At 53.9% G+C, this 26,982-nt stretch overlaps 1 protein-coding gene across 4 annotated transcripts in view; it reads right to left on the bottom strand.

Annotated features, from left to right (window-relative positions):
* Positions 1 to 2,503: 2,503 nt before the first annotated feature.
* The window catches only part of USH1C (USH1 protein network component harmonin), a gene marked incomplete at its 3' end in the record, with an annotated part of 44,635 nt that continues 20,156 nt past the window's right edge, over positions 2,504 to 26,982 (bottom strand). Inside the window, exons 14-26 of one of the 4 annotated variants that reach the window (XM_081099589.1) lie at positions 26,210 to 26,334; positions 23,050 to 23,123; positions 18,483 to 18,632; positions 17,067 to 17,183; positions 16,097 to 16,570; positions 12,645 to 12,764; positions 11,478 to 11,528; positions 8,832 to 8,873; positions 8,234 to 8,287; positions 7,801 to 7,900; positions 6,716 to 6,822; positions 5,292 to 5,347; positions 2,505 to 2,976 (exon numbers count right to left, since the gene is read on the bottom strand). In XM_081099589.1, the coding sequence (XP_080955715.1) occupies positions 2,964 to 2,976; positions 5,292 to 5,347; positions 6,716 to 6,822; positions 7,801 to 7,900; positions 8,234 to 8,287; positions 8,832 to 8,873; positions 11,478 to 11,528; positions 12,645 to 12,764; positions 16,097 to 16,570; positions 17,067 to 17,183; positions 18,483 to 18,632; positions 23,050 to 23,123; positions 26,210 to 26,334 (1,483 nt within the window). Of the gene's footprint in view, positions 2,977 to 5,287; positions 5,348 to 6,072; positions 6,169 to 6,715; positions 6,823 to 7,800; positions 7,901 to 8,233; positions 8,288 to 8,831; positions 8,874 to 11,477; positions 11,529 to 12,644; positions 12,765 to 16,096; positions 16,571 to 17,066; positions 17,184 to 18,482; positions 18,633 to 23,049; positions 23,124 to 26,209; positions 26,335 to 26,982 lie in introns of those variants that run through there. The other 3 variants (XM_081099588.1, XM_081099590.1, XM_081099591.1) reach the window with 3 other exon arrangements.

Genomic DNA, 26,982 nt, shown 5'->3' with positions numbered 1-26,982 from the left:
AAAATGCTAAAAGTTCACAGTCAAAGGGCACCTCGAGTTCCCAACTTTTTCCGGTTTTGTTTCCACGGTGCAACAGAAATGGTAGCTCTACCACCAAGTTAGGGGGACACTGGACAAGAAAGCCCCTCCTTGGCCTCAGTTTCCTGAATACCCAAGGATGGGAGGTCGATTCAAAGGTGGCAAGTAGGGCTCATCTTGTGGCCAGGTTTGATCAGCTGTTAGTGGCTCCCTGTTTAGCTGGTTAGAGAGAGCACTGGGATTACCGTAGTGATGTCTGCCATGTGTGCGGGAGCCGATGGGTGATGCATGGCTGTCCTTTGCCTGGATGGGTTTTTTTCCTGAATACTCAGCCTTGGCACTGAAGTGAATTCCCCTCATGGCTCCCCCGGAAAGTTAGGAACTGCTTTAGGCCCAACCTCTATACACATTCTCTGGCCTTTCCACTTCTTACCTGGTTACTGCCAATGTCTGCTGGGGAGAGCTGTGTACTTTGGGTTCAACATGGGAGAACTTTCCAATGCATGAAAATTGATTTCCTTGATGATAGTGAAGAGGAGACAGGCCTTATAAAAAAGCAAGCTGAAGCCCACACACCCTGCCAGCCCTAGGCAGCCTTGTGGCTCAGAACTTATGTCACTCATGTCCCAGCCTCCCCTATTCCCTCTTCCCACCCTGCCCAGTGGCACACCTTCCCTGCTCCTCTCCTCTAACCAGGGGCTCAGGCCCTCTTTGTTGTCCCACTCATCAAGCGCTGAAAAGCACTGATAAACTCATTTGTTCTGAGGTGCCAAGAACTAAGAATAGCTGGAGATAACTTCCAATGCTGAGATTCCAGGCATCAACAAGCAGGAGGCCTCAGCAGCAGTATTTGTGAGTCACACGAGGAGGTAACCATCGCTGAACAGCAAGCAGAATGTTAGTTGTTCTTCTTCAACTATGGGGAGAATTGTTCTGCCAAAGGTCTGGAAGCTGAGACATTCCACTAGGGCTGCCCTGCCCTGCACAGGATGTGGTGAGAGGGTATGGTCTCTGGGGTCAGAGTGCCTGGGCTTCAAGTGCCAGCTCCACTTTCTCACGTGACCTAGGGCAAGTCACGTAACCTCTTTGTAGTTCAGTCTTCTCTTAACAAAACGGGGTTGGTGATGATATTATTACCTACCTTGTAGAGTCATTGTGGGGAGCAGATGAGCTTAGTGGTTAGGATAGTCTCTGTCATGCAGTCAATGCTAAGTGTTGGCTCCTTGGGGGGCCATGCACCCACCCTAGTCATTGCAGTTTGAGGTGGCAGACACCAGGGTCCAAACCAGGCCTCACCCATAGTAGGTGGCAGCAAAGATGAGCCACCTCCTTTTACCTTCATTTTGGAATTGTCTCCAGAGTCAAGTCAGGAGCTAGATAAGAAAATACAGAGAACTCCTCAGCATGGCTGCTCTCTGGAGCTATTAGAAGGTCATTGTGGCTTTGTCTCCACTGAGATCAGAAAGTCCCACAGATTCTCTCTTTCTCTGTGCCTCCCATCGATTATGACTTGCTCCCCACAGTCTCTATTGCCTCAGCAGCTATGTTAGGTGGGACCTGATGCCACCCCTAGCCATAGCTGATTGGACCTAGGAATGATCCCTGGCCCTAGGGCTGCCCACTCAGGTGAGTTGGCCCAATCAGGTTCTGCCTTGGGAATTTGGAGTTGGGAAATGGAAACTGAGCCAGGTGATGGTGATGAAGTCACAGCTGAAAAGTCACCTAGAGCTTGGCCGTTGATCATGATGGCCATGTTCAAGCTGAGCCCTGGGGGTACAGAGGAAGCTGGTGGCAGAGACAAGAGGCCTGAACAGAGAGAGCTGCTCCTTTGAGACACTAAATCAGAACCACTTTCCACTTCCAATTCTCAGGAGGCCTGAGGACACTATGTCTCCTTGGCTCGGATTTCCGTAAGATGCCTATACTGACACGACCCCACTCTCTTCCCTGGAGCCAGCCTGAGAGCGTTCCTGGGCCCTGTGACCAGGAGGGCCTCCACTTATCCCCCGACAGCTCCTTGGCTCAAGCCCTGTCTCCTTCCATGAGGTTCTGCTGGATGTAATTTCATGGACGGGCTGGACCTCTGCACCTCCCTCACTCACACCCTGTCTTGGTGACCTCAGGGGAAGCAGCTGTGGCCATGCTGTCCCTGAGAGAAGCTGGGGAACCCCACACCTTGAGGCAACCATCTGGGGCTCCTGCTTAAAGTTATGCTTTCTGGAATTGAGTAAAGTCCCTATGACACTGGCTTCATTTCCTGCCATCTTTCTGCTGAGAAGACACTGAAGCCCAGCTCAGCCTGCCTCTGCTGCCTCAGCCTCGGCTCCAAGCCAGCCCCTGGCCTTGATTATTTCCTTCCTGTGAGACCCAAGTTCCAGCACTGGGTTCTGTTTCTCACTCTTGATTAGGAGCCAAAACGTTATATGTTGTTGTTGTTTTAATTTCACAGTCTTGAATTTGCTACCCAAATCCACACTCTCTCCTGTAAGCTGGAAAAGAAATCTGTTTATTTTATTGATGAGTTCAAAGTAAGGTTTGTGGCAGCAATCTTAGCAGCCATGACAGCAGGACCAAGGGGAGAAGGGTGTAGAGAGTGGGACCGAAGAGTCAGGTCCTATTGGATTTCAAGGGAGAAGTCTCCCAGGGCTGGGAGAGACCAAATTCACAGGGCCAGAGAGAAGACACGCGAGTCCAGTTTCCAGGGGCCCTTCCAGAACGATTGGCTGCTCTCCCTCCATACTGGCCTTCAGAGCAATGGCCGAGGTGCTCCCATGCAGCTCTTCTACAGGGCCAATGGGTGTCTGAAGCCGCTGGGTGCTGACTGTGGGTTTCCAGGGTGCCTGCAGGCTGGCGTCTCTCAAGGCTGGTTCCTGGCTTTGTGTTCAGAAGGGCGGGTCCAGAGCTCACTGGCTTCGAGGGGTGAATTTGGTTTCTCCTTCCGGACTTCAGAAGAAGGTCCTGTGGGGAAGATGAAACAGACCAGGAGGGTGCAGGCCTTGTGGGTGCACACTCAGCCCAGGGAAGGGCCTGACAACAGGCAGGACTCCCCAGGGGTGCACGGCCCTGCCAACCTCTGGCAGCCCCTCTTGGTGCAGGCCCCCAGCAGCTACACACCAGTCATAGCCACAGCACACAGGAGGCCAGGGAGGAAGCAGAAGGGACACCTGGGATGAGGTAGGAGGGGGCCGGAAGGCAGAGGGGCTGGGGTCCCTCACAAAGAGCAGAGGACACGCGACAGAAAACATAGGGCCACTGAGGCCATCCCAGAAACCACAGCAGAGCCGGCCAGTGGTCTTGGGAGCATGAGGCCCTTATGTTTTGAGGAACTTGTGACAGAAAAGACATAAGTCCAGGCTTGCGTCTGCCCTAAATGCTGCTAGCTGTGGGCTTTAGACCACACCAAACACCAGTTTCACAGCCACCTGCCAGCTCTGCCCATGGGCACAGCCCTGTCACAGGGTGGAAAACACATCCCACAGGTGGGCTCCGCAGTGTCCCTCAGAGAAGAATCCAGAGCCACAGGAGAGAGAAGGCACAGAGAACAGTTTGGTCTGAGCCGGGCTCAGGCCACTACAGTCACAACATGAACAACCCCAATAGGCCAACCCTGGTTCTTTGGACCAGCCTTCATTGCTTCTTAATCGCCCTGGCCCTGCCCAAGCATGGGGCAAAGTGGAGCAGGGCTCACAGAGGGTGGCACCCCAAGGAAGGGGAACTCCAGGCTGCACTTGCTTTGGGGTCTCCAAGCCCGTGGTGCCCGGTTTGAAGCACTGTCTGTGCCCAGCAGAGGATGGTGCTCACCGCTCCATCCTGCTCACTGGGGTGCTGTGTGGGACCTGTGGCAGGTCCCAAGGGCTGTGGTGAGTCAGGATGCCCAGGACCCAGCCTGCCACAAAGCAGGCTCTGCTCAGCTCCCCTGAATGAGAGAGCCTTTGAGTCCAACAGAAACCCAGTGTGGCCAAGAGCAGGCCTGAGTGGCACTTCAGGAATGGCGCCTCGTGTGCCCCTCCAGACACCAGTCCAAAGAACCTGCCGAATGCATGGGCAGCAGACGGCCACGACACGCAGCACGGACAGACGGGGCCCTGCAGCCCGCCTGCCTATTCACCGTGGGGGGCTGCCAGGCTCCAGCTGCAGGAAGAACCCGTGTCTAACCACGGGAGCACGGTCTTCAAGGAGCTTTCGGACCGGCTGGGGGCTTTCGGCTGCAGAGGAGGGAAGAGAAGAGCTACATACGCAGAGCAGAGCAGGAAACACAAAACAGGGCTCAGTTATTCCCAGGCAGAACTCCATCGGACCTCTCCCTTCACTTGGCTCCTGCCTAGGCCCTGGGTTCCAGAATTCCTTGCTATGAGACCTTGATTTCTCCAAGACATGCACAGGACTCAGCCTCTGCTGGGCAGGGGGAGCAGGCAGGTCCAGCCACAACAGGCAAGCAGAGGGGTAAGGAGGTGATGTGATAAGATGAGGATGGAGGTCAGACACCAGAGAGGTAGAGAGAGACAAAGAGAGAGACAGAAAAAGACAGATAAAAATGGATGCAGAGACTCAGAGATAGAGAAGCAAAGGAGAAAGTAAGAAAGAAGAGGGAAGGCGATGAAGAGAAGAGAAGGGGAAAGAGTGGGGCAGATGGGAGAGAGAGATTGACAGGGAGGATAGGGGAGAGGGAGACAGGGGAAGGAGACAGAGAGGACTGAACTAGAGATCCACACAGGTACAGAGACAGGAATGAAACAGAGAGAAACAGACATATAAGAAATCACAGAGAAAGACGGAAACTGGACCAAGGCTCTTCGCAGATCCTGCAGGTAGGGCCAAAGTCTGTGGTCCTGGCAGCTTAAAGACTCAGCAAGAAGCAAAGCAGTTACTTATCAGGGAGACCATCCAGAGAGTAAAAGACAGAAATCTGTAAACTAGCTGATGAGGGTGTGAGGGCTGAGCCTCCGAGCGGGGAAGCAGAAGTCCCGAGGCTTTGGACCAGCGTCACCGTTTACTAGTCTGAGACCGGAACCTCTCTGGGCCTTAGTCCAGACGTAAAGAAGAATTTGGACGAGATAGTCTCAGAGGCAGCTCTGAACATGCTTGAGGACCATGACTTAGTTCTAGGCTTTCTCTAGCTCAGTGTGTCCTAGGAGTGATTTCTACTAGAAGCTGTGTGCTTGGGCCATTCCTTCAGGCTGATGGAGGCCGGGAGTGGGCTGGCAGAGGGAGCCAAGATTCTGGAGGAGGAACAGACAGAGGAGGCAGTGGGCCAGGCTCCCGCACACACTTACAGCTCGTCGTCATACTCCTTCGGGGGACAGACAGCAACAACAAGGTCGATCCAGTCCTGTGGGGAGAAGGTGTGTGATGCTAGGGCATGCTCAGGGATTGATGGCATGTCTGCCCCTGACACTCCATTCCCATTCCTGGGCACCATGGCCCAGGATCAGCTGGCTCGGACCTTCTTCCCATGGGAAGGTGGGCCCAGTTGGGTCTGGAGGACCTCCTGGTGGGATGGGTCTCACTTTGTGGCCCCATGGTCTGGGGAAGCTTCCAGTCTCTGAGGCTTCAAACCACAGAGCCAGGGTTGCCAGGCCCTTGTATGACACCAAGTTCCCAAATGCTGACCTGTGGACCAGAGCCAGGCAGCAACCTTAGGGTCATGGGGGAATTTCTTAAAGCTCTAGATTCTTGGACTTGACCCCTGGAAATCTAGGGTAGGTCCTGGGAAACAGAATTTTTAACAAGGTCCCTGAGTTATTCTGAGGTACAGCCAATTAGGGAATTGTAGGCTAGATTTCTGATCCTAACGCATGCACCCCCTCAATGGATCACTGCCATCCTTGGCTTATCCATCATTGTCAACCCTTGATTTGGGCGTATTCAATAAAAGGTATGTGAACTGCCACTGGGTCCCTCTACCAAGCAATAGCTCCTGGTATGGAACTGAAATCTCTTCCCAGGACCTCCCTCCATCCAATCCAGTTCTGTTCTCAAGAACCACAGATAGCACTTCTGCTCCCTCTACCCTAAGGCAGCCCTTCAGATAATCAAAGACAGTCATCATGTTACCCGTAAGTCTTCTCTTCTCCACATCCCTTCATGTGGGTCCCAGTCCCATCTGGTCAGCTTCCTCGGCTCTGAACTTAATACCCCAGGCTCGGCTGCCTGCATACAGTTGCACAGGTTGTGCATTGCACATCATGAGCGGGCGCCATTCACACTGTAGTCGGTAGGAGGGCACCCCTCGAGTTGTGCAGTGCACAGCCTGGGAGATCTTATGTGGTGGCCCTGACCCAGGTGTCTAATGAGCACAGAGCAGGCTACCCTCAGCCCCTCCTCCATTCTGGGCCCTCTGCTTCTGTGAATACTTTCTAGTAGTCCCAGGCACTCTCTTGATTCCTGGTCAGTGCGCACTTACAGAAGACCTTAAGTTTTCTTCTTGGGTGGGTTGCCACACCTGGTCTTCCGGAGTCTGTATCTGTGCTACTTGCTTTTTGGATTTAAAATCAGGAACTGACATTTATTTTTCTGAACCCCATATTGTCAGACTGAGACTCTCGGCTGGATGGGCTATGTGGGCATCACCCAAGTGTTGCCTGGATCCTGGAGACCCCCCTGGGATGAGGAACCCCGGCTCTAAGGCCTGGTTGCAAAGGCCAGGGTTTGAGGCAAGCAGGCAAGGGAGGGAGGCAGGGAGGAGGTTTGCTCTTACCCCCTGATTCCAGGCCTTCTGCAGGGCAGCCTCAGCCTCAGCCAGGGTGTAGTCCGTCACGATTTTGCCATTGATTGCCATGACCTCGTCTCCTTTCACAAGACCACCTGCGGGAAGATGAGACTGATTGGTACTGGGCTGTATGTGACATGTGCCTGGCCCAGGGCTTGGCTAAGAGGGTCACCGTGGACCTGCAGAAGAAGCCTGACTCCTGGATTCTGAAAACTCACATGGGCTCCGGAAGCACGAGGGGAAACAATCCACCAGGTTGCTCAAAGGCACTTCCTTCCCACACCGTCCGCACTCCCTCACCCCCACTCCACTTAGTAGACAGAGACACCAGTGATAATCGTTGTCACTCAGCTTTACTACGGGCCTCTGCTATTTCAGAGGGAGGCAGGCCTGCATTCCCAGGGAGGTTACTAGAAATATGAGCTCGTTCTGCAAGCCATCCCTCTCTGTGCTCCAGCCCTGCTGGTCTGCTTCAGGGCCCTGAGCTGGCCAAGCTCTTTCCTGCCTCACCTGCTGTTCCACCTGAAATACTGTTCCCTTTCTTTTTTGTCTAGTCTACATCTAAGATGAAATGTCTTCTCCTCAAAGAGGTCTTCCCTGACCCCCACTCACTCTAAAGTAGATCGCTCTTTTTATTCTCTCACTGTATCCTGGTCCTTTCCTGCAGAGCATAGTTCACAATTTGTAATCGGTCTCTTCCCAGCAGCCCCCTTTCCCTTGGTGGCTTAGGGGCCTCTCAGAGTTCCCACAGCTTCCATCCACCCCCATAGTCCTTTGTCAGCCCTTGGCAGACTGCACTGTTATTGTCAGTACCTGGCGATTCTGAGCACGTTTTCACCACTAGATGGGGAGCCCCTGGAGGGCAGGGTATATCTGATTTGGCTGTGTACTCACAGACCCTGGCACCACTGTATGCACACAGGCAACATGTGGTACTGGGTGGACGGATGAACAGGAAGGGGCATTCTTGAGCAACTGCCAACCACTCCAAGTGGGCAGCTGTTGGCTTTCCTGCAGAGTCCTGTATAACCATCACACCATCCCCAAACCAGGACACGGCTGTCCCCACTCACCATGCCGCTCAGCAGCTCCCCCCTCGTAAACAGCCGAGACGACCACCTTGCCGATCGGGGAGTCCACACCGCCTTCCAAGGCCAGGTCTAAGGATCCTTCCTGGTTAGAGAAAAACAGGCCTTAGGGAGCCGAGCAGACAGCAGCCTGTGGGCACCTGGGCAATGAGCCTCTTGACAGGGCCACGTAGAGGACAGGAGGAGCCATGGAGCCAATGGCAGGGCCGTAGGGAGAAAATGAGGCATGGTCACCAGGCAGGGCCAGGGCGTGGGACACCACCACAGGAGGGGGCCCCCTCAAGAGAGAGAGGAGGGACAGTGGGGACCTGGGGAGTCAGCCAGGAGTCTCTTGAGAGTTGGAGAAGCAGGGGACCAAGATGGGAGGGGCAGGGGCAGAGAAGGGTGGCGGCTACCCAACCTCCATGTGCCCAGGTACCTTCTTAATGCGCAGGAGCCGGATATCCTTCCCTATGATCTGCTCTGGGGTGAACTAGAGGGAAAAGACAGTGGGGAGCTTTGAGTCTGTCTGAAGGATGAGGGTGGGGCCGGGGTGGGAAGGGACATGGCTGTCCTCAAGCACTTAAGGAGGACATGGACAAGGGGACCTTTCCCAGCCCCACCACCATTAGTCTGGAACTGGGGGTCCCAGCCCCACTGGGGAACATGTGGGCACATGCACAAATCCCAGATCCATTCTTCCTGGGAATGTTGTGAGATGGAGAGAGCATGTCTCATAAACACATAGCACAGTGCCTGGCATGTAGTTAGTGCTCAGTGAGCGTAACTTGTTATCAGACACACACACACACACACACACACACACACACACACACACACCCCATACACTTCCCACTTGAATGCCATTTGAAAGGTGCCTTCACAGGAAAGAGCAGAGCAGTTGGGGCCTTCTTGGGGCTCCTCATGTGCTCATCCCTGGCACCCCCAGGGCCCAGAATGTATCACCACCAAACACATTGTAACCCCCAGCCCTCATTCCTGGGGTTACTCGCGGGGGGAGCAGAGTTCTCTCTCACCATGGAGTAGGGGTCAAAGCCTTCTTCATATTTCCGGAAATCCTGGAAGCAAAGGACGGTGTTAGGGCAACAGATCTGAGACCCCCGAGGGTCACTGCAGGAAGCAAGCTTAGGGCAGAGGTAGGGGAGAGGGTGAGGGGGCCAGGTGTGGCCTGGATGGAGCATGCAGGAGGAGGCTGGCAGCCCCAACAGCCGGAGCACCCCTGCCCAGGAGAAGCAGAAAGCTGTGAGAAGCATCAGGAGAGTCCCAGCCCTGGACCCTGCACTGTTTCTGGGAGTGCCGGGGGAGGGGTGGGGTGGGGTGGGGTTAACATCTGTGGCTGACAGGGGCACCAAGCTGAGAGGTGTCCAGGTGGCCTAGGCAGTGCCAGCCTTATTGAAGGTCTTATCTTCCCACAGCCACAGGTCCTATGGCCCTACTTCAGTTCCTGCACCTGCCCTGCGAGGCCAGGTCCAGACTTTTGGAGAGGAGGGAGTGAAGCCCAGCTTTTCTCCACGCAGGGCTATGATCTCAAAGAAAGACCAACACTGTTCAAGAGACTGCTTGTCCTTGGGAATCAGTCACAGGATGATAGGGAGGGGGGCAGGAGCAAAGGGAGCGCAGGCACCATGAGGAAAGGCGGGAAGTCTGTGCCTGCCCATGTCCAGTGTTGAGCTTAATGTAGTGTTTATCTAGAAGGTGAGAGGCCTCCTCAGAGCCTTTGCCGGGGAAGAGGCGAGAGGACACACAGCTCAGGGGACCTGGATGGTGGGGACTCTGGGAACAATATTCCCAAGATGTAGAAACAAGGTGGTGAGAAGGGAGGAGGAGGTAGAGCCAGGAGTCACACAGAGAGCGGGAGCCCGGGGTCCACAGACTGAGGGGCCAGGCACACCAGGCCAGAGAGCAGCAAAGCCTCTGCTAGTCCCCATGGGAATATGGGAGCAAAGGAGCGGCCTTTCTGGACTGAGCGGAGCCACCCCCAGCACACAGTTCCCTAGGCCACGCCAAGTGTCCCTTGAGGCCCGTGGTCAGCATCATGGGGAGGCCACAGCCACCGCTATGCCCAGCATAAAGCATCCAAGCTCGGGGTATAAGACGAGGGCCACATATCAGCAGATGGCTCCCTGGGCATCTGCCTGTCCTCCCTCCTCTCTAATCTTCATCACCTCGGCTCAACCCCAAAAAGCCAAGGAGTCTCCAGCCTGGTCCAGCTCGAGGCCATGCTCAGGTCAGTCTATGGATGTCAGGGCAGCAAATCCATAGGCAAGAGAGATCAGGAGGCAGGATCTGAGTCAATGCTCTTTCAGAAGGGCCCTGCCTACCCCTGGCTGTCGCTTCTGCAGAGCTCGGCAGTGCTGGCTCAGGGCCCGAGAATCTTCCCCCTGAGAATCTGCTCTCAGGGATGGGCCAGATGGCAAGTGCTTGTGTCTTGTGTAAATTTAGATCAGAGACTTATAAGCCATTACAGCTGGTCAGCCCTTGAAAAAGGAGCCCAACCCTTCATCCAACAGAGGAAAAAAGGAGGCCCAGAGAGGTGACATTCATGCCCAAGGCCAGCCAGTCAGTGGGCAGTGGAGCGAGGGCTTGACTTCCATTCTGGGCCCTTGGACTTCTCACCTTCCTGCCTCTCTCTCTTTGAACCTGTGTGTGCCCTAAGCAGCACGGCCCTTACATGTCTCTTTTACAATCCTGGTGCTTGGAGAAACAGAATGGCACAGCGTCAAGGGGCCCAACCCCCCGAATTAAAACCTGGGGTCTGACACCGGCTGTGTGTGTCAGAACATCACAGGTGTGTTTCCTAATCTCTCTGCGTGAGTTTCTCATCTACAACATGGGGATGATGATAGCACGTAACTCCTAGGTTGTTGTAAAGATGGAATGAATTAACAGACACAAAGTATTGAGAGACAGTGCTTGGCGCAGCACACCTTCTGTTAGCCACAGCCTGTCATTGGGAGCAGCCTCCTTGGCAGACCCCCATGTCTCACTGTCAGCCGACACCTCCCCTCAGCTTCCTGCCTGTAGTCACATTCGCCTGTGGTTGGGTGGTAGGTTATCAGTGCGGAGTTGGGCTGCACGATCTCCCTATCAGGGGGTCTCTTTCATTGGTGAGGCAGCCAATCAGTGGTGGTTCTGTGGATGTGAGCCCCAGGAGGTGGGGAGCGTAAGTGTCTGCCTCCCGACCCCACTCATGGACCAGCTAGGACCTCTGTGGCCCTGTGCACAGGAGCACCCTGGGCAGATGGAGGATCTGGGCCATCACTTCCTCCCTGATGTGGGTTCAGTGTGGGGTGGGGGGTGGGGGTGCTGGGTTGACTCTGTGATCTGCCTTGAGGGGCCAAAATGGGGGGAGGGGCAGGTAGAAACCTCAGGCACCTAGGGCTGGAACAAGAGCCCATCTTGGCCTCTGAGGATTCCCTCTGTCCTATTCCTCTTTGAACAAACAGCAGTAAAAGAGCCGAGCCCCCAGGGATCCTGCATGGGGCCCAACAAACCTAATGTCCCCACCTGACACAAGACCGTCCCCAACCCCTGGCTGTGGCCATGGGGACAGAGCTTTGGCCTGAGGCTCCCAGCAGATGGCGCTAGGGGCCACCTTAGAGCCACCAGCACTCCCAGAGAGAGAAGTCAGAGTGGGAGACACACGACGGGTATCACTGTACTTGTCTGAACGCTGTCTGATAAACCACCATCCTCTTCAACATCTCCTGTGGCTGCCAGAAAAAAAAAAGTTGCATGCTGAATGTTACCAACAGGCCTTGTCTGCTCCCTGGTGCCCGATCACGGGTCTGCCACCCTGGGGTGGCCCTGACAAAATCCCTCCCCAAATAGACACAGCCTGATTTACATTCTGGCCCCGTACGGTGTCCCCAGACACACAGCTACCCAGTTCTAGTCAAGCAGACACCACCCCTTGTCATCAGCCAGAGCATGAGACACAGATGCACCAGCAGCTGTCATGAGAGCATGAACCTAGCTTGTCGGGAAGCTGACAGGACAGCTAGAGCTCAAAATAAGTATCTGAGCTGCCCTGCCCTGACATTTGGGTAGGGTTTTTTTTGAAAGGAGAATTAGAATTCTGGCATGACTCTTCCCACCATGGGTGGGAGGCCAGTCAGTGGCTGGTGCCCCTGGAGCAGGTACACATGAGTCCCAGCTCGCTCAGCTGTGGGTGACCAAGAGCGGGCAGACCTCCCCTCTCCCCCAGCACCACAGCTCACACTCTCAGTCCCAGAGAGGAGTGAGACGTGAACTGGAGGGCGGATCTGCTTTGGCAAGGTCCCCTCTGAGGGTGGTCCATGCCATGTGGAGCCACACCGGGTATTAGGGGCAGAGGCAGGACCACTGGAATCACCGTAAGTTTAGGCAAGTTGGCAATGTGGGTCAGAGCTTGGGCTTGGGATTCTGAATGACCCTGAAGTAAGAAGTAAGTCCTGGCTTTGCCTTGGGCACCTGACTTAACCTCTCTAAGCCTTGGGTTCCTCAAGTGTGAAACATGGATAACAGGTACCATCTACTGGGTTGGTGAGGATTAAGTGAGACCCTGCAGAGCCGACACATGGTAGGCTCACAGCAAGTCTGAGCGGTTATTTTTATTACTTCTAGATGGAGCTGCAGCCTGTTTGGTCAAGTGAGGAACAGGAATGTCACTGGCCATGTCAACAACCACTTACACCCATGTGGGTTCATCTCATGGCCAATGAGATGGTTAGGAGATGGCACCTGATGTGAGTTTGTGTCCCACCTCACTGTCCCTCCAGCAGAACCCAGAGGAGGCGGCCCTGGTCTGCTCTCTGGCGATGCGCTAGAGGGGGACCCAGGAGGCTTACCAGGACCTCAGATTTCACCGCTGGCCTGTAGATGAAGTTGGACTCCTGGTGGACCATGACAGGCTTGGAGATGGTGGACACGCCAGGGCCTCGTGGAGGCTGTGGACTTGGGCAGAATGTCTACCAAGGTTAGTTTAAGAGAGACCCGTGTGAGGTCATGGTGGGCATGGCCCAGGTCAACCGCGGCACTCTGACACACATGCAAATTCACACCATGCGCATGCTGAGCCAGCCTGGTCCGTTCGCCTGCCAGAGGTCCTGGGGTCTGATCTTCAGCAGAGAGATGAGCAATCTGCTGACCACAGTGTGCCCTGAACTCAGACACTACGTGCCTCTAGGGAATCAGGGACGTGAGCCAGAGTCTGGTTCTGGGGTCACCAGCAGCCACTGTCACTCAGAGGATAGGCTTTCAAGGCTTCCTCTCAGTGGCCTTGGATGCCGTCCAGCCTCCTCTCTCCCTAGGGCTTCTCTCTTCTGGCCACGGACCCAGTCCCCTGACTGCACAGGAAGTATCTGCTGTCCCTGATGGGTGGGCATAGAGTCTCTGGAGGCTGGGGGTGAGGAGCAGTAAGAGGGACATCCTGTCTGCTTTGCTCTAATGCACTTGATCCTCTTGGGTAACACAATTCAAATTGGGTCACAAACCCTACCCAGGGCCCTTGATGGGTCCCCACTGACTACTGAGCCCCTTGACTTGACCCCAAGATCCTTCATGAGCTTCTCTACCTCCCTTTATACTCATTGCTCACTCCTCTCCCTTCTCACACTGCCTACCTTTATCCTCCAAAATGCCAGGTTTTCTTGCCTCAAGGCTTTTGCACATGCTCTTTCCTGCTGCTTTACCTCCCAGGTGTTAGCTTGGGAAGGCATTCCTTGAGCTTTTCCTCTCCACTTCCGCTGCTCATCCCCAGTGTCCCCCCCCCCCCCATCTCCCTCTGGGAGTGTGGTGGTTTCCTGCTTACTTGTCTGTCTTCCCACAGGACTGTCTTGGGCAAGGACTGGGCTGCCTATTTTGTGGTGGTGCTCCAGTGCCCACCATAGTGTCTAGCATATAGTAGTTGCTCACTAAACATGTTTTATGACAGGATGACTTAATAGTATAGTGGGCACATGAGGCAGTGCCTGGGGGTAGATATGACCCTGAAAACCTTCCCTTGGCTGGTGCTGATGAGGCAGGTACAGAAGCCAACACAGGTGTCTTTTCCCACAACCGGAGACCTGCTGCTGGCTGGGCTGACAGTGCAGATGTGTGATCAACCACACCTCCTGCTGCTGCACTGATGACAACTCACTAGGAGCATGCAGAGAGGAGGGTGGCAGGGTTGCGGGTGCAAGGGCCAAAGTGCTAACTAATAAAACAGCAGCCCCTGGCCTTTGAGTCAGGAAAACCCTGGCTTTGATGTTGCTTAAGACACTTATGGTCCCGTTTTTCAGAGGCTCCTTGTGTTGGGGGAGTTTTTAATCCTCCCCGTGCTCTGACCGGGAAGTAGCAGTGGGAACTTCGTAATTCCTGGAGCCATCTCTGGGAAAGCTGGATCCTGTTTTGAAGCTTGACCCTGACTCAAAAGTTGGCAGAGGTTACCTCCAACCTCATGTTTGCAGCTTCACCCAAATTTTCTTGTACCTTGACTTGTCACTGGTCACAGTTAATGTCTACGGAGCACCTGCTATGTACCTGCCATACTCCTAAGCATTAACTTAGAATGAGGTCATGTGTTAACTCATTTGATCCTCATAACAGAGAGGTGCCATTACCTCACCCAGGCTCAGCTTGATGAGGTAACACATGCTCAGCCAGGATTCACACCCAGGCAGTTCCTCCTGGCAGTTCCCTGCACCTGCAGTGCCCTCCCCCGCGTCCTTCATGCATCGCCATCCCTCAAGGCTCAGCTCTGCAGAGGTGCCTGCAGCCTCCCATTAGAAGGAGTCTCTCCCACACAACACGTGACCTGTGCTGATTTGATAGCCGGTCCTGCCCTGTCAGCTGCTCATCTTTCCGATGGCAAAGTCCTGGGAGCACAGGCGGGCCCACCTCCCGGGTCCTTTGCAGCACTGCTCCCCTCCCCCTTCACACAGAGAGGCACAAGGCAGGTCCTCAATCCATGATTTTTGAATCGAATTTGTTGAGGAAAAGCTGCCCCCCATCTGGGTGGGGACCCCTCACAATAAGGATGTGGTCCTCTGTGCCAGGCTCATTCAACCGCCTGCAAACCTGGTCCTGGCTGGGCTCTGAGGGAAGACATCCCTGGAACAGTCAGGGCTCAGGACTCCACCAGAGGTTCAGAGGGAGTCTCCCCCTCCTCACCCTCCCAGAGTCCCCATGAAAGCCAGAGCCTTGTCTGCACCTGGCACTTCCTCACTCCCACCTTCCTTCCCCAGGCTCTCCTCAGTGCTCGGAGAGGCTCATTCTGCTCTGCAGGCAGGAACTCAGATCCAGGCAGGGAAGGTTAATAAAAGCCACTGATCGGTACTACTGCCTGCCCCCCCACCCCCCCCCCCTCCTGCCAGCCCTGCCACAGTCCCCCTCACCCCCACACCCCCAGCTGACATGGGCTACATGGGCTCTGACGCCAGCCTGGCCCCACAGCTACTTGAGCAGAGGAATATTTTGTTTTTTCCTTCCCAGGAATCAAAGTTCTGTGTCTTCCTTGAGGATTGCCTCTTCCAATGTAGTCTTTGCATTTTGAACAATTAATAAGAAATATGTCTTTTTGAGAAAGATCACTGTTCTGCCTCCTGAATCCAAGAAAACGATCCATAGTCTTTTAATAGTAAATTTGGAGATTTCTAGGAATTCTCCATCTTCATCTTTTCTGGAGTGGAAGATGGCCAGACATTTCTGGGGATTATACTTCAAGCCAACGGAGTTGATTGGTGCCATAGGAAATGCTGCATTGGGCAGTGTTATTGCTTCATTTACAGAGCTTACGATTGCTCCCCTGAACCCCCTTTTCCTCTGTTAAACTGTGGATTCATTTCCCACACTCAAGGCTTTCTAGGCGAATAGCAAGACATGACCAGCTGTGACATAGTGCGCTGGCTACCCAGCCCAGCCTTGCAAGTACTACATTGAATGTCACCAGCCCACACTAGCCAAGAGGAAGAGAGGGCAGCTTCACGCAAATTTCCTTGTACCTTGATTTGCCACTGATCACAGTTAGTAATGTCTACTGAGCACTTACTGTGCGCCTACTGCAAACATCGAACATCGATACACTTGCTCATCCCAAGTACCACCGGCCATTCCCCATACAATACACACTTGAAAACCAGCAGAAACCATCCACATGCAGGGTGTGCACAACATGCAGGCTGGGAGCTCATTCCTGGAAAGTGGGGTGGGGTGATGTTTCCTCCCGTCTCCGCTCCCAGTGGCAGTGGAGGACACGGAAAACAGCAGCCCCGCCCACTCCACCCGCTTCCCAGGGTAGCAGGCAGAACAGGGGCAGTACCTTTGGGGTGGGTGGGAAGCTCCGCTCAGGGATAGGGGAATTGGTGGGCTTCCCGCTGTGGTTCTTGGCCTCCCAGTCCTCTGTAGGATTGCCTGCGTCCCCAGCGCGGAACGTGTGGTTGCTCAGTGCCTCTTCCAGGGCAGAGGGCAGTGGGCGGGTAGGAGCGAGGTCTTGGGTGGGAATAGATGGTGGGGGAGGGATGGGGATCGGGGGTGGGGTGTGCTGCACCCAGGGTGAGGATGAGGCACTCACACGGCCTGATGACGGAAGGACAGGGGTTGCGGGGACCTTGGAGGGTGGGTTGGAGGGTGGAGGATGGGGCATCACAGGTAAGGCAGAGGGAATCTTGGGGGGGTAGTAGAACATGTCCAAAGAGATGTCATCCAGGTCAGTGGTGTGGAGGTGCAGCCCGCCAGCGAAGCGTCTCAGGGGTGGGGCCAGGGGAGACATGGAAGGCGGGGGCCCCGTGGTCATCTGGGGGTTGCAAGGAATTTCTGTAGTCTTGGGGCGAGTGCTTCACTTCACAGGACATTGAGTACAAGCCTCTTCTAATCGATTTCTCTTATTGCTGGAGACCCACCACCCTCACACCAGAGCCACACGGGTGCCACCTGAGCTCATGCCGGACAGCTGGTAGGGAATGCCCACATGCAAGAGGGTCCCACATTATGCCATTTGTGGGTGACAAATAAGGTGACCATATAATTCACCCTCTAAACTGGAACGCGCTTGACAGTGAACGTGGCACTCTTAGTTACACCAGGACAAGGGGCCTAGCTGGGGCCATCGCAGATAAGCTGGGACTTAGTGGTCACTCTGGAGACAAGCCCAGGAAAACAGCTATGCTCTCCCTCCTCAAGAGAGGAAGAGGGAGTGCGCTGGACAGTGGCCATCGTGCCTCCCGCTGCCCCCAGGATGGGTCGTTCGGAAGGCAGCAGGAGGAGGAGCTAGGAAAGAAGGGCTCTGTTACCTCCGAAATCTCATTATCAGCAGAGGAAATCTGCTCAAGGCGAGTCTGACAGAGCCTTTCCACCCAATACTGAATCTTCTCCGATTCCTCCAGGTCTTCCCGCTCCGTCTCGGACACCTGGGACCCAAGGCCGAGGCACAAAGGAGAGGGAGGACAAAGGGCGCACTTGAGTCACACGTGGCTGGCACACACGAAGCATTTCTTAGAAAACCCCAAAGTACTGTTGGTGTGTCAGCTGTCTAGAAAAAGACCCAAGCTTGTTTCACTGGGCCCAGAAGATGGGCGAACAGGTGGGGGGAGGGTGTCGCGGTGTTGGTTTGACTAACGCCACTTGTAGGCACAGTCAGAGAAGGGGCTCATGCATTGCCTGGGATTCGCTGGCCCCCGAACCCTGAGGTTCTTAGGATTCTCCACCAACGGTCCTATTGCAGGCTCCTCGCACATTCCAAGCGTTTAACTTTACATTTCTTTTCCCTTCCAGGCTGCCTTGTCCTCAGAAGCACAAGTTCAATTTTTTAAATTTTGTGGCTAATCTGTTCCTAGTGCCAGACCTAATGCACTTCACATTCTCCAGGACTTCCCATGTTTTGTAATGCAATCAGCTTGGCCATCTGTCACGGAAGCATGAAAGGAAGCCGAACCAATGCTATCTCAAACAGCTAGGGAGTGAAGGTCACCCAGCTCACCTAGGAAATAAGGATTACTCATGCTGGAAGACTGCTTTTGGCATGTCTGGAAGGGAACAGCCTTAGATACATCCCCAGGTTGAAGAGGTCCAGCCTCAGACACACACTCTGCTGAAGGGAGCAGCCTCAGACCCATAGCCTGATTAGTTGAGGGAGAGCCTGAGACATCCTGCCTGTGCATGGGGTTAGCCTCAGACCGATACCCTCAGAGCCCAGGCACTTTGGGAAACCCTGGTCTTGAACTTGTAACCTGGGGAGGGGGGCAAACTAATTCAGATGGAATGACAGGCAGGTGGAAGGCTAACTTCCGATCTATATCTAGGCAGAGGGGTGAGCCTCTGACTTACAGCCACACCTGGGGCAGAGAGGCCGAGTCTTGGACTCATACTCTGATACAGTGGGGGTGGAGGGCACAGACCCAACTGCTGGCCAGGTGTGGGGAGGGCTGACCTAAGTCCTACAATCTGAGCAGAGAGGTTAGCTTCAGACCCACACCCGAGCAAGGAGGCCAGTCTCACCCCCAAACTTACATCTAAGCCAGAAGCTAGTCTCAGATGACCCTGGGCAGGTGGGATGACCTCACTCTCCACACTAAGGAGGGGGGCAGGGCTCACTCCACCTTTGGACTCCATTAGGGAGAATAACTCCGGCTGGTTCCCTGGGGGCATGATGGGAAACAACCAAGCCGCCTCCCAGGGGTGCTCACCTGGCCTTTGAGCAGGTCACCTACCTCCTGGGCCAGCCGGTTGATCTTCAGTTGCTTTTCCTTTTCCAGCATTTCCTCTTTCTCTTTGTAAAGCTTTTGCTCAAACTCCAGTTCCTTCTTATTCTTTCTCAACTCCTGCAGGCTGTCATACTTGGCTTTCTTATCCTTTCCTTTCTGAGCAGATGTGGCATTTTTTACACGACAAGGGTTACAAGGTAGTGTTGACACTGGCACAGCACCACAAACAGGGCATTCAGGCCTCAGCAACATCAGGCAACCATCCCACGGTGAGCCCCTCCCCCAGCTCTGCCAATGGGCATTGGAGCTCAGGTTTATGACAAGCGGTCACTGCTACTCACTGCAGAGAAGGAGACACAATCCCTTTACCAGAAGAGTGGGTTTACTGATTCACTAACTGGCTGTGTGACCTTGGCTAGGTTTCTTAACCTCTCTGGGCCTGATTAGCTCATCTCCAAAATGGAAGAAATACCTGCCCCATAAGCTTGCCATCCAGAGCCAACGAAATAACATCTATAAATGTGCTTTATAAGCATGAAAGTACTGTATAAATAAAAGGCATTGCATTTATTTCCTAGTATCTGGGCACATGCCTTCTCCAATATCTGGAGAGAAAGGTGTCTCATATGTAGACACCACATGATATAGTCTCTTGCCCAACACCAAACATCTAATAAGTGGTGGTGCCAGGATTTGGTCCTGAGTCTTCCAGGTCCCACAAAGTTTCTACTGTGTCCAGATGAGCTGGGGGCAATGGGAGCATGGCAGGTGTCAACTCCATCACACAGGCCTGGAGGATATAGCTAGCTCTCTGGGGAGGGGACAGCAGGGAGTCAACATTCTGGGGAATGTCTGGGGAAGGAGGAAACCCACCTGTGAGCTCACCCCACCCCCAACAAACCTTCCTGGGGCCTGCTCTCAGAATTCCTGAGTCACTCCAGCATCGATGGCCAGGAATGAAGATTTGAGTTGACTAGCAACTGTAAACAGCTAGAAGGACTTGGGTGGGGAGGTGCCATTACGGACTTATGCTTGAGTCATCCTGCCCCCTAAAGACAACCCCCACCTCTGTGTGCGTGTACTGTGCTCTGGAGATGATTCCACCCGCCACCATCTGAGGGATGGGATCCACCCCAGAACAGTCTAGAAGCCACTTGAGAAAATGGTTCTCTTTGCTTCAGAGCCCTGCTTGGTTCCTTGCCTACCCTATTGACTAGACTCTTGGCTCACTTGATAGATGAATCCCTGCTATCATGTTATAGATTCAGACAGCAAATCCCCAGGAGGCGCCAGAAACATTGTGCCTGGAGGCAGCTTGCTAGAGGAAGGGCATGGCCTCCCACAGGCACCACTATGATAGGAATGGCCATTCTGTTGGTTAAAAGACCCCACTAGTGCTAAGGTTTTGGAGCCAGGGCACCTGGCTGGGGCAGGCACATGTGATCATTTCTGTCCCATCTCTAAGAAAGCAGCGCCTGCTTACGGAGGCAGAAGGGCAAGGTGCCCCATAGCATTGTCTACGGCTCTCAGAACAGTCTGCTCCAGGTGGGTACTCAGTTGCATGTGAGTCTGCCTCCCTGCCAGACGGTGGGCTCCGGAAAATAGGGCTGGTCTTCACGATTCACTCATGCAGTCCTGGTGAGAGGGCTAGTCAGAACCACACACCTCAGGCCCTGGCATAGACTCTGTGGGGCCACTGACTGGGGGCTTTGAACCCCAGAGGGATTACTTCCAGGTTAGGAATCAAAACATGGAGCCTTTAGCTTTTCAAATAAGGGAGATGTTGTGCATCAATGGTCATGGCCATAGACAGCCACGTGTACTACCTGGGCACTGGGTGTTCCAGCTCCCGGGAAACACGGCATGTGGCCCTGGAGAAAGTGGCTGTGGATTTTCAGAGCCAGCAGAAGGAACACGATTCTGGTGTCCTTTTAGCTGTCGGTTAAATTCATGGCAAATATTCCTTTCAGTCGGGACTAAGGAGAGGCAGATGGGGTGGATGTGTTCTTGCTGCTACCTAGAAGCAATTTCCCTCTCTTTTGGAAATGAAATGGAAATCGAAATACCAGCTATTTCTGGAATGACTGAACTAAGGAGTAGGGGGAAGCAGGTCCACTTCTTTACCAACAGCACTTCTCAAGGGACATGATCTCTGCGGGGAAGTGTGTGTGTGTGTGGAGGAGACTCACACACACTTCTCTTACATTCGCCGAGTTATCAATGCCTGGGAAGGATTTAACCTACCCATCTCCTGTCATTCGTTTTTCAAGTAGAATCCTGTGTGTGTGTGTGTGTGTGTGTGAGTGTGTGTGTGTCTAGTTATAATCTAGTAGAGACCGTATATAGGAAAGAATTCGACACGTAATGCAATGAGGCATCCTAAGCCAGGGTCAGCCTGTAAACGGAAAGGACAGTTTGATGAGACCAAGTCCTTTCTGAGGCCACCACAGTGTGGAGAGGAGTCCCCTAAGGGGCTCTGTCCTGACTTATTCAGTGTCAGACAAAGCATGATCTGTGCTCCTAGGGGAAGACGCTCTCGATCAGGAATAATAGTGCTGTCTTCGTATCTGAACGGTACTGTGTTGGAGGAAGGGGTAGATGTTTCTAGCACATTAGATATTCCCATGTACAGGCAGGGAGAAGCTACATATGATCAAGGTCACACCGCGGCCAGGGCTTTGGTTTCTGGAAGTCAGACATCCCGCCAGAAAGAGCCGGTCGAGTGATGACACCGACATTGCTTCACCCAGGTTTATGCTGATGCCTGGATCCCAAATGCCAAGTCATCCTGAATGTCCAATCTATAGATGTTAACAGCGGCATTTTCATAATGAAATGCCAAAGTGATTTAGAAAGAAAAGGGATGAGAAAGGTTTATGGGGCCTGGAGATACATAGTAATAAGGTTTAGAGAGAAAATCTAAGGCCTCAGAGACCAGAAAACTGCATTATCTGGGGCACGTGCAGAGATATTTCTAGGGAGAGTTATGATTGGTGTGGCTCTTTGTCTCAACCCGAGGCAGCAAACTCCCGCCTCGGCAGCTGGTCTGTGTCTGGCTCAGTCGGCCTCATAATCTGCATTGTGACATTTCCCTCTGCCTGTCCTCAGCTTCCGGTCTTGGCCGCTGGGTCTGCTTAACAGAGCGACAAAGCAGCAGCTTCCTGCCATGCCCTTGCCCTGGATGCCCTGTGCCCACCGGGGCTGACCCAGGTGGTGCCTGATGGTGCCTGGGCAGGTTTCACCCGAGAACCCCCCCACCCCCCACCCCATGATGCCTCTGTGACAGGGCCCTGCCCTCTGATGACAGCCTGACAGAGAAGCACAGCCCTCGAGCGAGCAGTCTGGGTCACACTGTTGAGCATTGACAGGAAAAAACAATGTTCGGAAAAGGCCAAAACCCACAGCAAACTCAATGGCAAACGGCACAGCACCCAGCCCTGTCCTACCTTCCGGATGGATGGGAACTTGCCATCGTAACGATAAAACCACCCAAAGGCTGTAACAACACAGAGAACGGAGCCGTGAGACAGTTCCGCGCAGCCAGCACCCAGCGAGGGCAGAGGCCGGGAGCGGGGGTTCCCATGAGACGAAGAGCAGCACAGCTGGTCCAGCAGCAGAACGGCGCCCTCTGCCTGGCTCTCCACTTCCCTGCCTCGCCTGGGCTGTAAACAGGCCCAGGACCACCTGAGAAAGGCCCCGATTGCCAGGCCCCGGGCCCCTGCCGCTGCCTCTGGCTTTAGAAATCAGTGCCAGACAAACCAAAGAGAAAGCCCCTGGTGGGAGGATGAGCTTTTCCAACTCAGAGCCACCGCCTGCAAGACACAAAGCCCCGCTGAAAGGGAACGACGCTTTTCCTGACCGACGTCTGGTCCCTCCATCCAAGAAATAGCTCGAGACAAAAGGGAGCCTGGGTCTCTGCCTAGAGCTGCTGTCAGCCAGAACAAAGCAGTCTTGTCCCACAGTCCAGGCCATATCTTCCACTTTCAGTGTTGGAAGAGAAAGCGATGATTGGGGGCAGCTCTGGGAAGGATGGCTCAGGCAGCCAGCAGGCAGATCGGCCTCCAAAAAAGCATATCCCCGTCCAGGCCAGACAACCCGGGCACCAGCCCCTTGCCTTCCTCAGGCAGCAGCATGGCTGGGCAATACCGCAGACCTGAAGCTCCCCGGCCAGTGGTGAAGGCTTAAATAATTACTCACTCTGGACCAGTCTGGACTCTAGAAGAGAATCTTGAAAGCCCCTTACTGGACCAAGCACTACCCTCTAGTTGCCGGATCTTGGGGAGATCTGGGTGTCCTGGGGAGAGGCCCGAGGAAGAACTTGGCCTTGGCCATACTTAAAATATTTGAACCAGCAGTTCAGTTGTACTGTGTGCACCAGCCGACATGTCAGCCTGGCTTTGTTCTCAAGGTTTTGTGTGCAGTGCTTGGACCAAGCCAGGGCTGGGAGGAGCGCCACAGACTCCAGTGGTCTCCACCATATGCTGGTCCCCCAAAGCCGGACGCAGGGATGGCAGGGCAGGTGGGCAGAGCAAGCAGAGCAGCAAGGCCAGGGAGCGAAGCGGGGGCTGCAAACCTGCTCTCCCTGCTCCTCCGTGCCTCTGTCCCGGTCGTTGGCAGGCTCAAGCTTGGGCTCCACTCTCTGAGCATCTACCCGGGAAAACAGGGGGAAGCTGGTGAATCAAGAGGGATTCAGGAGACCCAGAGGCCAGAGGCCCTTCCCAGGAGCCTGGGGGGCTGGGACCAGCTTCCTCTAGGGGAGTTGTGAGGTCAGGGGCAGGAACAGGGCTCAGGAGCCCAGTGCAAAGCTTTCTCGCTCTGCGATGGCATGTGTCAAGCTTTCAACCTTGGTAGCTTTAGTTTCTCTGTCTGTAAAATGGGCTCACAACACGGGCCTGTGATCTGACAGCAGAGTGAGAAGCATTTTGTGGGGCGTTCAACTGACACTGGGAGGTGTGGCACAGAGGATGGGAATACCTGAGTATTATACATGTTTGGTGCCAGAGCATACAATGGGAGGACAGATTCTCTTGGCTTCTTACCACCTTCAGACCTCTGGGTCCCCCAGGGACTGTTGGAGCTGTGTGGGTGGACTGGGGACCCTGAGGAGGTGGGAAGAGAGGGGCACATGTGGTCAGGAAGACACGAATTTTGACATAATGTGGAGAATAGCAAACCACCCATTCCAGTGGTTTCCAACCTGGACTCCAGCTGCCCTGGGATGGTAGAAGGTAGTGTATAAATTTGCTGTGAGTTTTTTTTATTAATATTTCAAATATTAATTAGAAGAACTTGCCCAATAACCTATGAAAGGGTAAAGGTTAAGAGCCATTGCTTTGGGCTTGATTTCTGGTTACTCGACAGTGGAACACTGTTTGTTTCTTGCTAACAAGAATGACACCTAATCCAACAATGGGGACACACGTGATTACTTAATAGTTTGGTAGGAAAACAACTCAATGTCCAAACCATGGGGCCTGTTGGATGTGGGGACTAATTGATTGATGGGGTCCGTAATGGCAAGAGAAGGGTGGAAATCCCTTGTTTAAACCTCTTCACCTCGCCAGGCTTTTTCTAGCTCTGGGATTCTTGATTAAAATCCCTCCTCCTTGTTGGTTTAGCTAAGGAAGTTTTTCTGGGGGGTTCTATGACAGTGTGTCATGGACTTGAGGGCCTGGCAGGATGTTGGGGTTCTGCCAGGTTGGCCATGGGTAGGCAGGGTGAGCCCCTGGGACAGGGGGCGGTGAGGGGATCAGTCAGTCCGACCCACATCAGTAGGATGAGTGGCCTCATTTTCTGGGCAAGAGATGCTCTCCACTTTTTATGGTTCAAAAATGCAGGGTCCACCCCTCATCAGGCACAGACACCTGAGTCAGGTGTAACCTGTGGGCTGACTGGGCCCCAGTTGAAGAGGGTCAGGGAGGACCTGAACGCAGCTTGGTCCTGCTGGCCCAAAACGGCTGAGACCATTCCAGCCTCGCAGGAATGCGGAGAAAGGCAGGCACTGGGCCGGCTCCCAGGCCTTCCTGCATCTCCTGACTTATCTCCAAATGAGAATTAATTGCCGGTGCATATGGAGATGGATGGAGGCGGCAGCGGCAGCAGCCCCAGCTCAGGCTGGCGGACTCCGGTCATCAATCTCATGCTTCGCGATGTTGCTTTAGAAAACATTTACATCTCGGACAAAGTTCTCCTTTTCTTCAAGAAGCTTGGTTTTGTTTGAAATCATGAAATAAATAGCTAGCTGCAGAAAGGGTTTTCATTTTCTGTAGTTCCTGAGAGAGTGTGTTTGTTCTGAAGCCAAGACCCAATTTCAAGGCAGGTACTAAATTGACTAGGGTTACTCTCAGGAGAAGCAATTAAAATCGATTTCTCTTCTCCTGAAGCTCCTGTTTCACGCATTAAGAGCAAATTAACTCCCTGTCTAGAGCACAGATTATTCACCAGGAATTTAGCTCTGGCCTCATCCTCAACTAATACCGAATGTCACAGGGAAGGCTGATGAGAGCGTGCTTTGTCCTTCTGAGAGGACCCTGAGATGACACAGTGCCCCCTGCCAGGAAGGAGTGGCTGGGTGGGAGCTGCTTGCCCTGCACCAAGGAGGGTGAGGTGGAACCATCCAGACGGCTCTGAACCTCTTCATCAACCCCAGTTCATGTCCCTCTAGGGCTTGGGCAAAATTCAAAGTTGGAGCCAGAGATATCTGCACACTATCACAGATCCCAAATGGCTGCCACACAGCAGAAATAGGGAACCTTGGTCCTTGATACAGATTCACCCCACATCTGGAGGTTCCCAGGTCGGCTGAGCGCAGTCAGCTAGAGTGGAACCTGCCCCATGTCAATGATGAAAACAGCTATAAAGAGTAAAGGCCCGACCAGGCATCCTGGACTTGTGGCTACTACGGCCCCCACGCTGCCTTGCTCCTGGCTCCCCACCACAAGCCCACTTAAGAAGCACTGAGAGTGAGCCCCCACTTTGCCCTGGTGCTGTGAGCTGCCCCTTGAAGAGGCTTCCTGGGAGTTGGGGTTGAGAGCTAGTGGAAAGGAGAGCAGTTGGTTGAGGCCTGGACCAAAACTGGGGATCATAACATAGGACAGATGAAGAAAGGAGATAAAGGCAGAGGGACCTGAGGCCCAGGATGGCCGCAGTTTGGTGCCTGGGCGTCCTGATTCCATCCTTGGAATGCAGGGACCTCGCAGGGTCCAATGCACAAGGATGCAGGTGGCAGGGTCACTTCAGGGAAGCTCCTCCCACAGTTGCCCATCAAGCTTGGACCACCAGAGTCTTCTCTCATGCGAGACCCTTGCCCCCTTTCCTGCTGCTCTTTCATCCCAGCACCAATTCAGACCCAAGCAGGAAGAAGATACAACACCCAGCAAACTAAGATAATCCCATAAGCAGTTCACTTTCCCTATAGCTCTCCAATCCCTCTTCAGCCGCCCACGGGCATGGGGAGGGTCCAGCTGCCTGTGTCTGTGTTGTGGGGGAGAGCCTGGCAGCAGGCCTCGAGGACAAGGTGGGCAGACAGATCCCTCCCACCCCAATGCCCTGGCAGATAGGCCCTGGCACATGGCTGCCCCTCTGTGAAGCACATGCAGCCCAGACAGCCAGGGTGATTCACCTGGGGAGGTGGTGGTGAGTGAAGAGGGACCAGCATCTCAGCCTGGACCATCCCCCAGCCTCCTGGCCCCGGAAGGAAGCTCTCTCCCCACCCACCAGCACATGATACGTACACTTTGGCTTGCGAAGGGGCACGGGGTGCATCTCGGCGCTGATGGTCTTAGACGAGAGCAGCTGTTCCCTGGAGCCCCAGTCTTCTTCCCACTGCTTCTGGAACTTCTCTTCCTCCTCCACGATCCTGAAATAAGACCCCATGCCTGTGATTAGAGTCAGAACCTTCACGGGCCCAGCTTCTGCCTATAGGTCAGGGGCGGGGAAATCGTTTGGTCTGGCCCTGCCAAGGCATTAGGGGTGAGTTAATTAAATGTTTGACCAAATAGGGAAGGCTAATTTTTAAGTTGATAATTCTGTATGTCCCTTGAATGATGTTATAAATATCCAAATGGCCCTTGGCAGAAAAAAGGTTCCCCACCCTAATTTGGCTCAGTGGATAGAGCATCAGCCCGCGGACTGAGGGGTCCTGGGCTTGATTCCAGTCAAGGGCACTCGCCGGGTTGTGGGCTCGATCCCCAGTAGGGGGTGTGCAGGAGGCAGCCGACCAATGATTCTCATCATTGATGTTTCTATCTCTCTCTCCCTTCCTCTCTGAAATCAATAAAAAGATATTAAATAAAAAAAGGTTCCCCACCCCTGCTGTAGGGAAACCTCAACCAGCCTGGGGAGAGGCCATGGATTCTAGCTGTGGTGAAGACTACAGAGTCCTTGGCTCCTGCATTCTAAATCGAGTGTGAATGCTACCCTGGCAATTACATAAGATCATGTTCTAGTTACTGGAATGGGATGGCTTCACGGTACTAGGATTATGGAATGGCTAAAAATAAAGGAG

The sequence above is a fragment of the Myotis nattereri genome, assembly GCF_964212035.1.
Source record: "Myotis nattereri genome assembly, chromosome: 9".
Classification (NCBI taxonomy): domain Eukaryota; kingdom Metazoa; phylum Chordata; class Mammalia; order Chiroptera; family Vespertilionidae; genus Myotis; species Myotis nattereri.
This window is presented reverse-complemented; position numbering and strand designations above follow the sequence as displayed.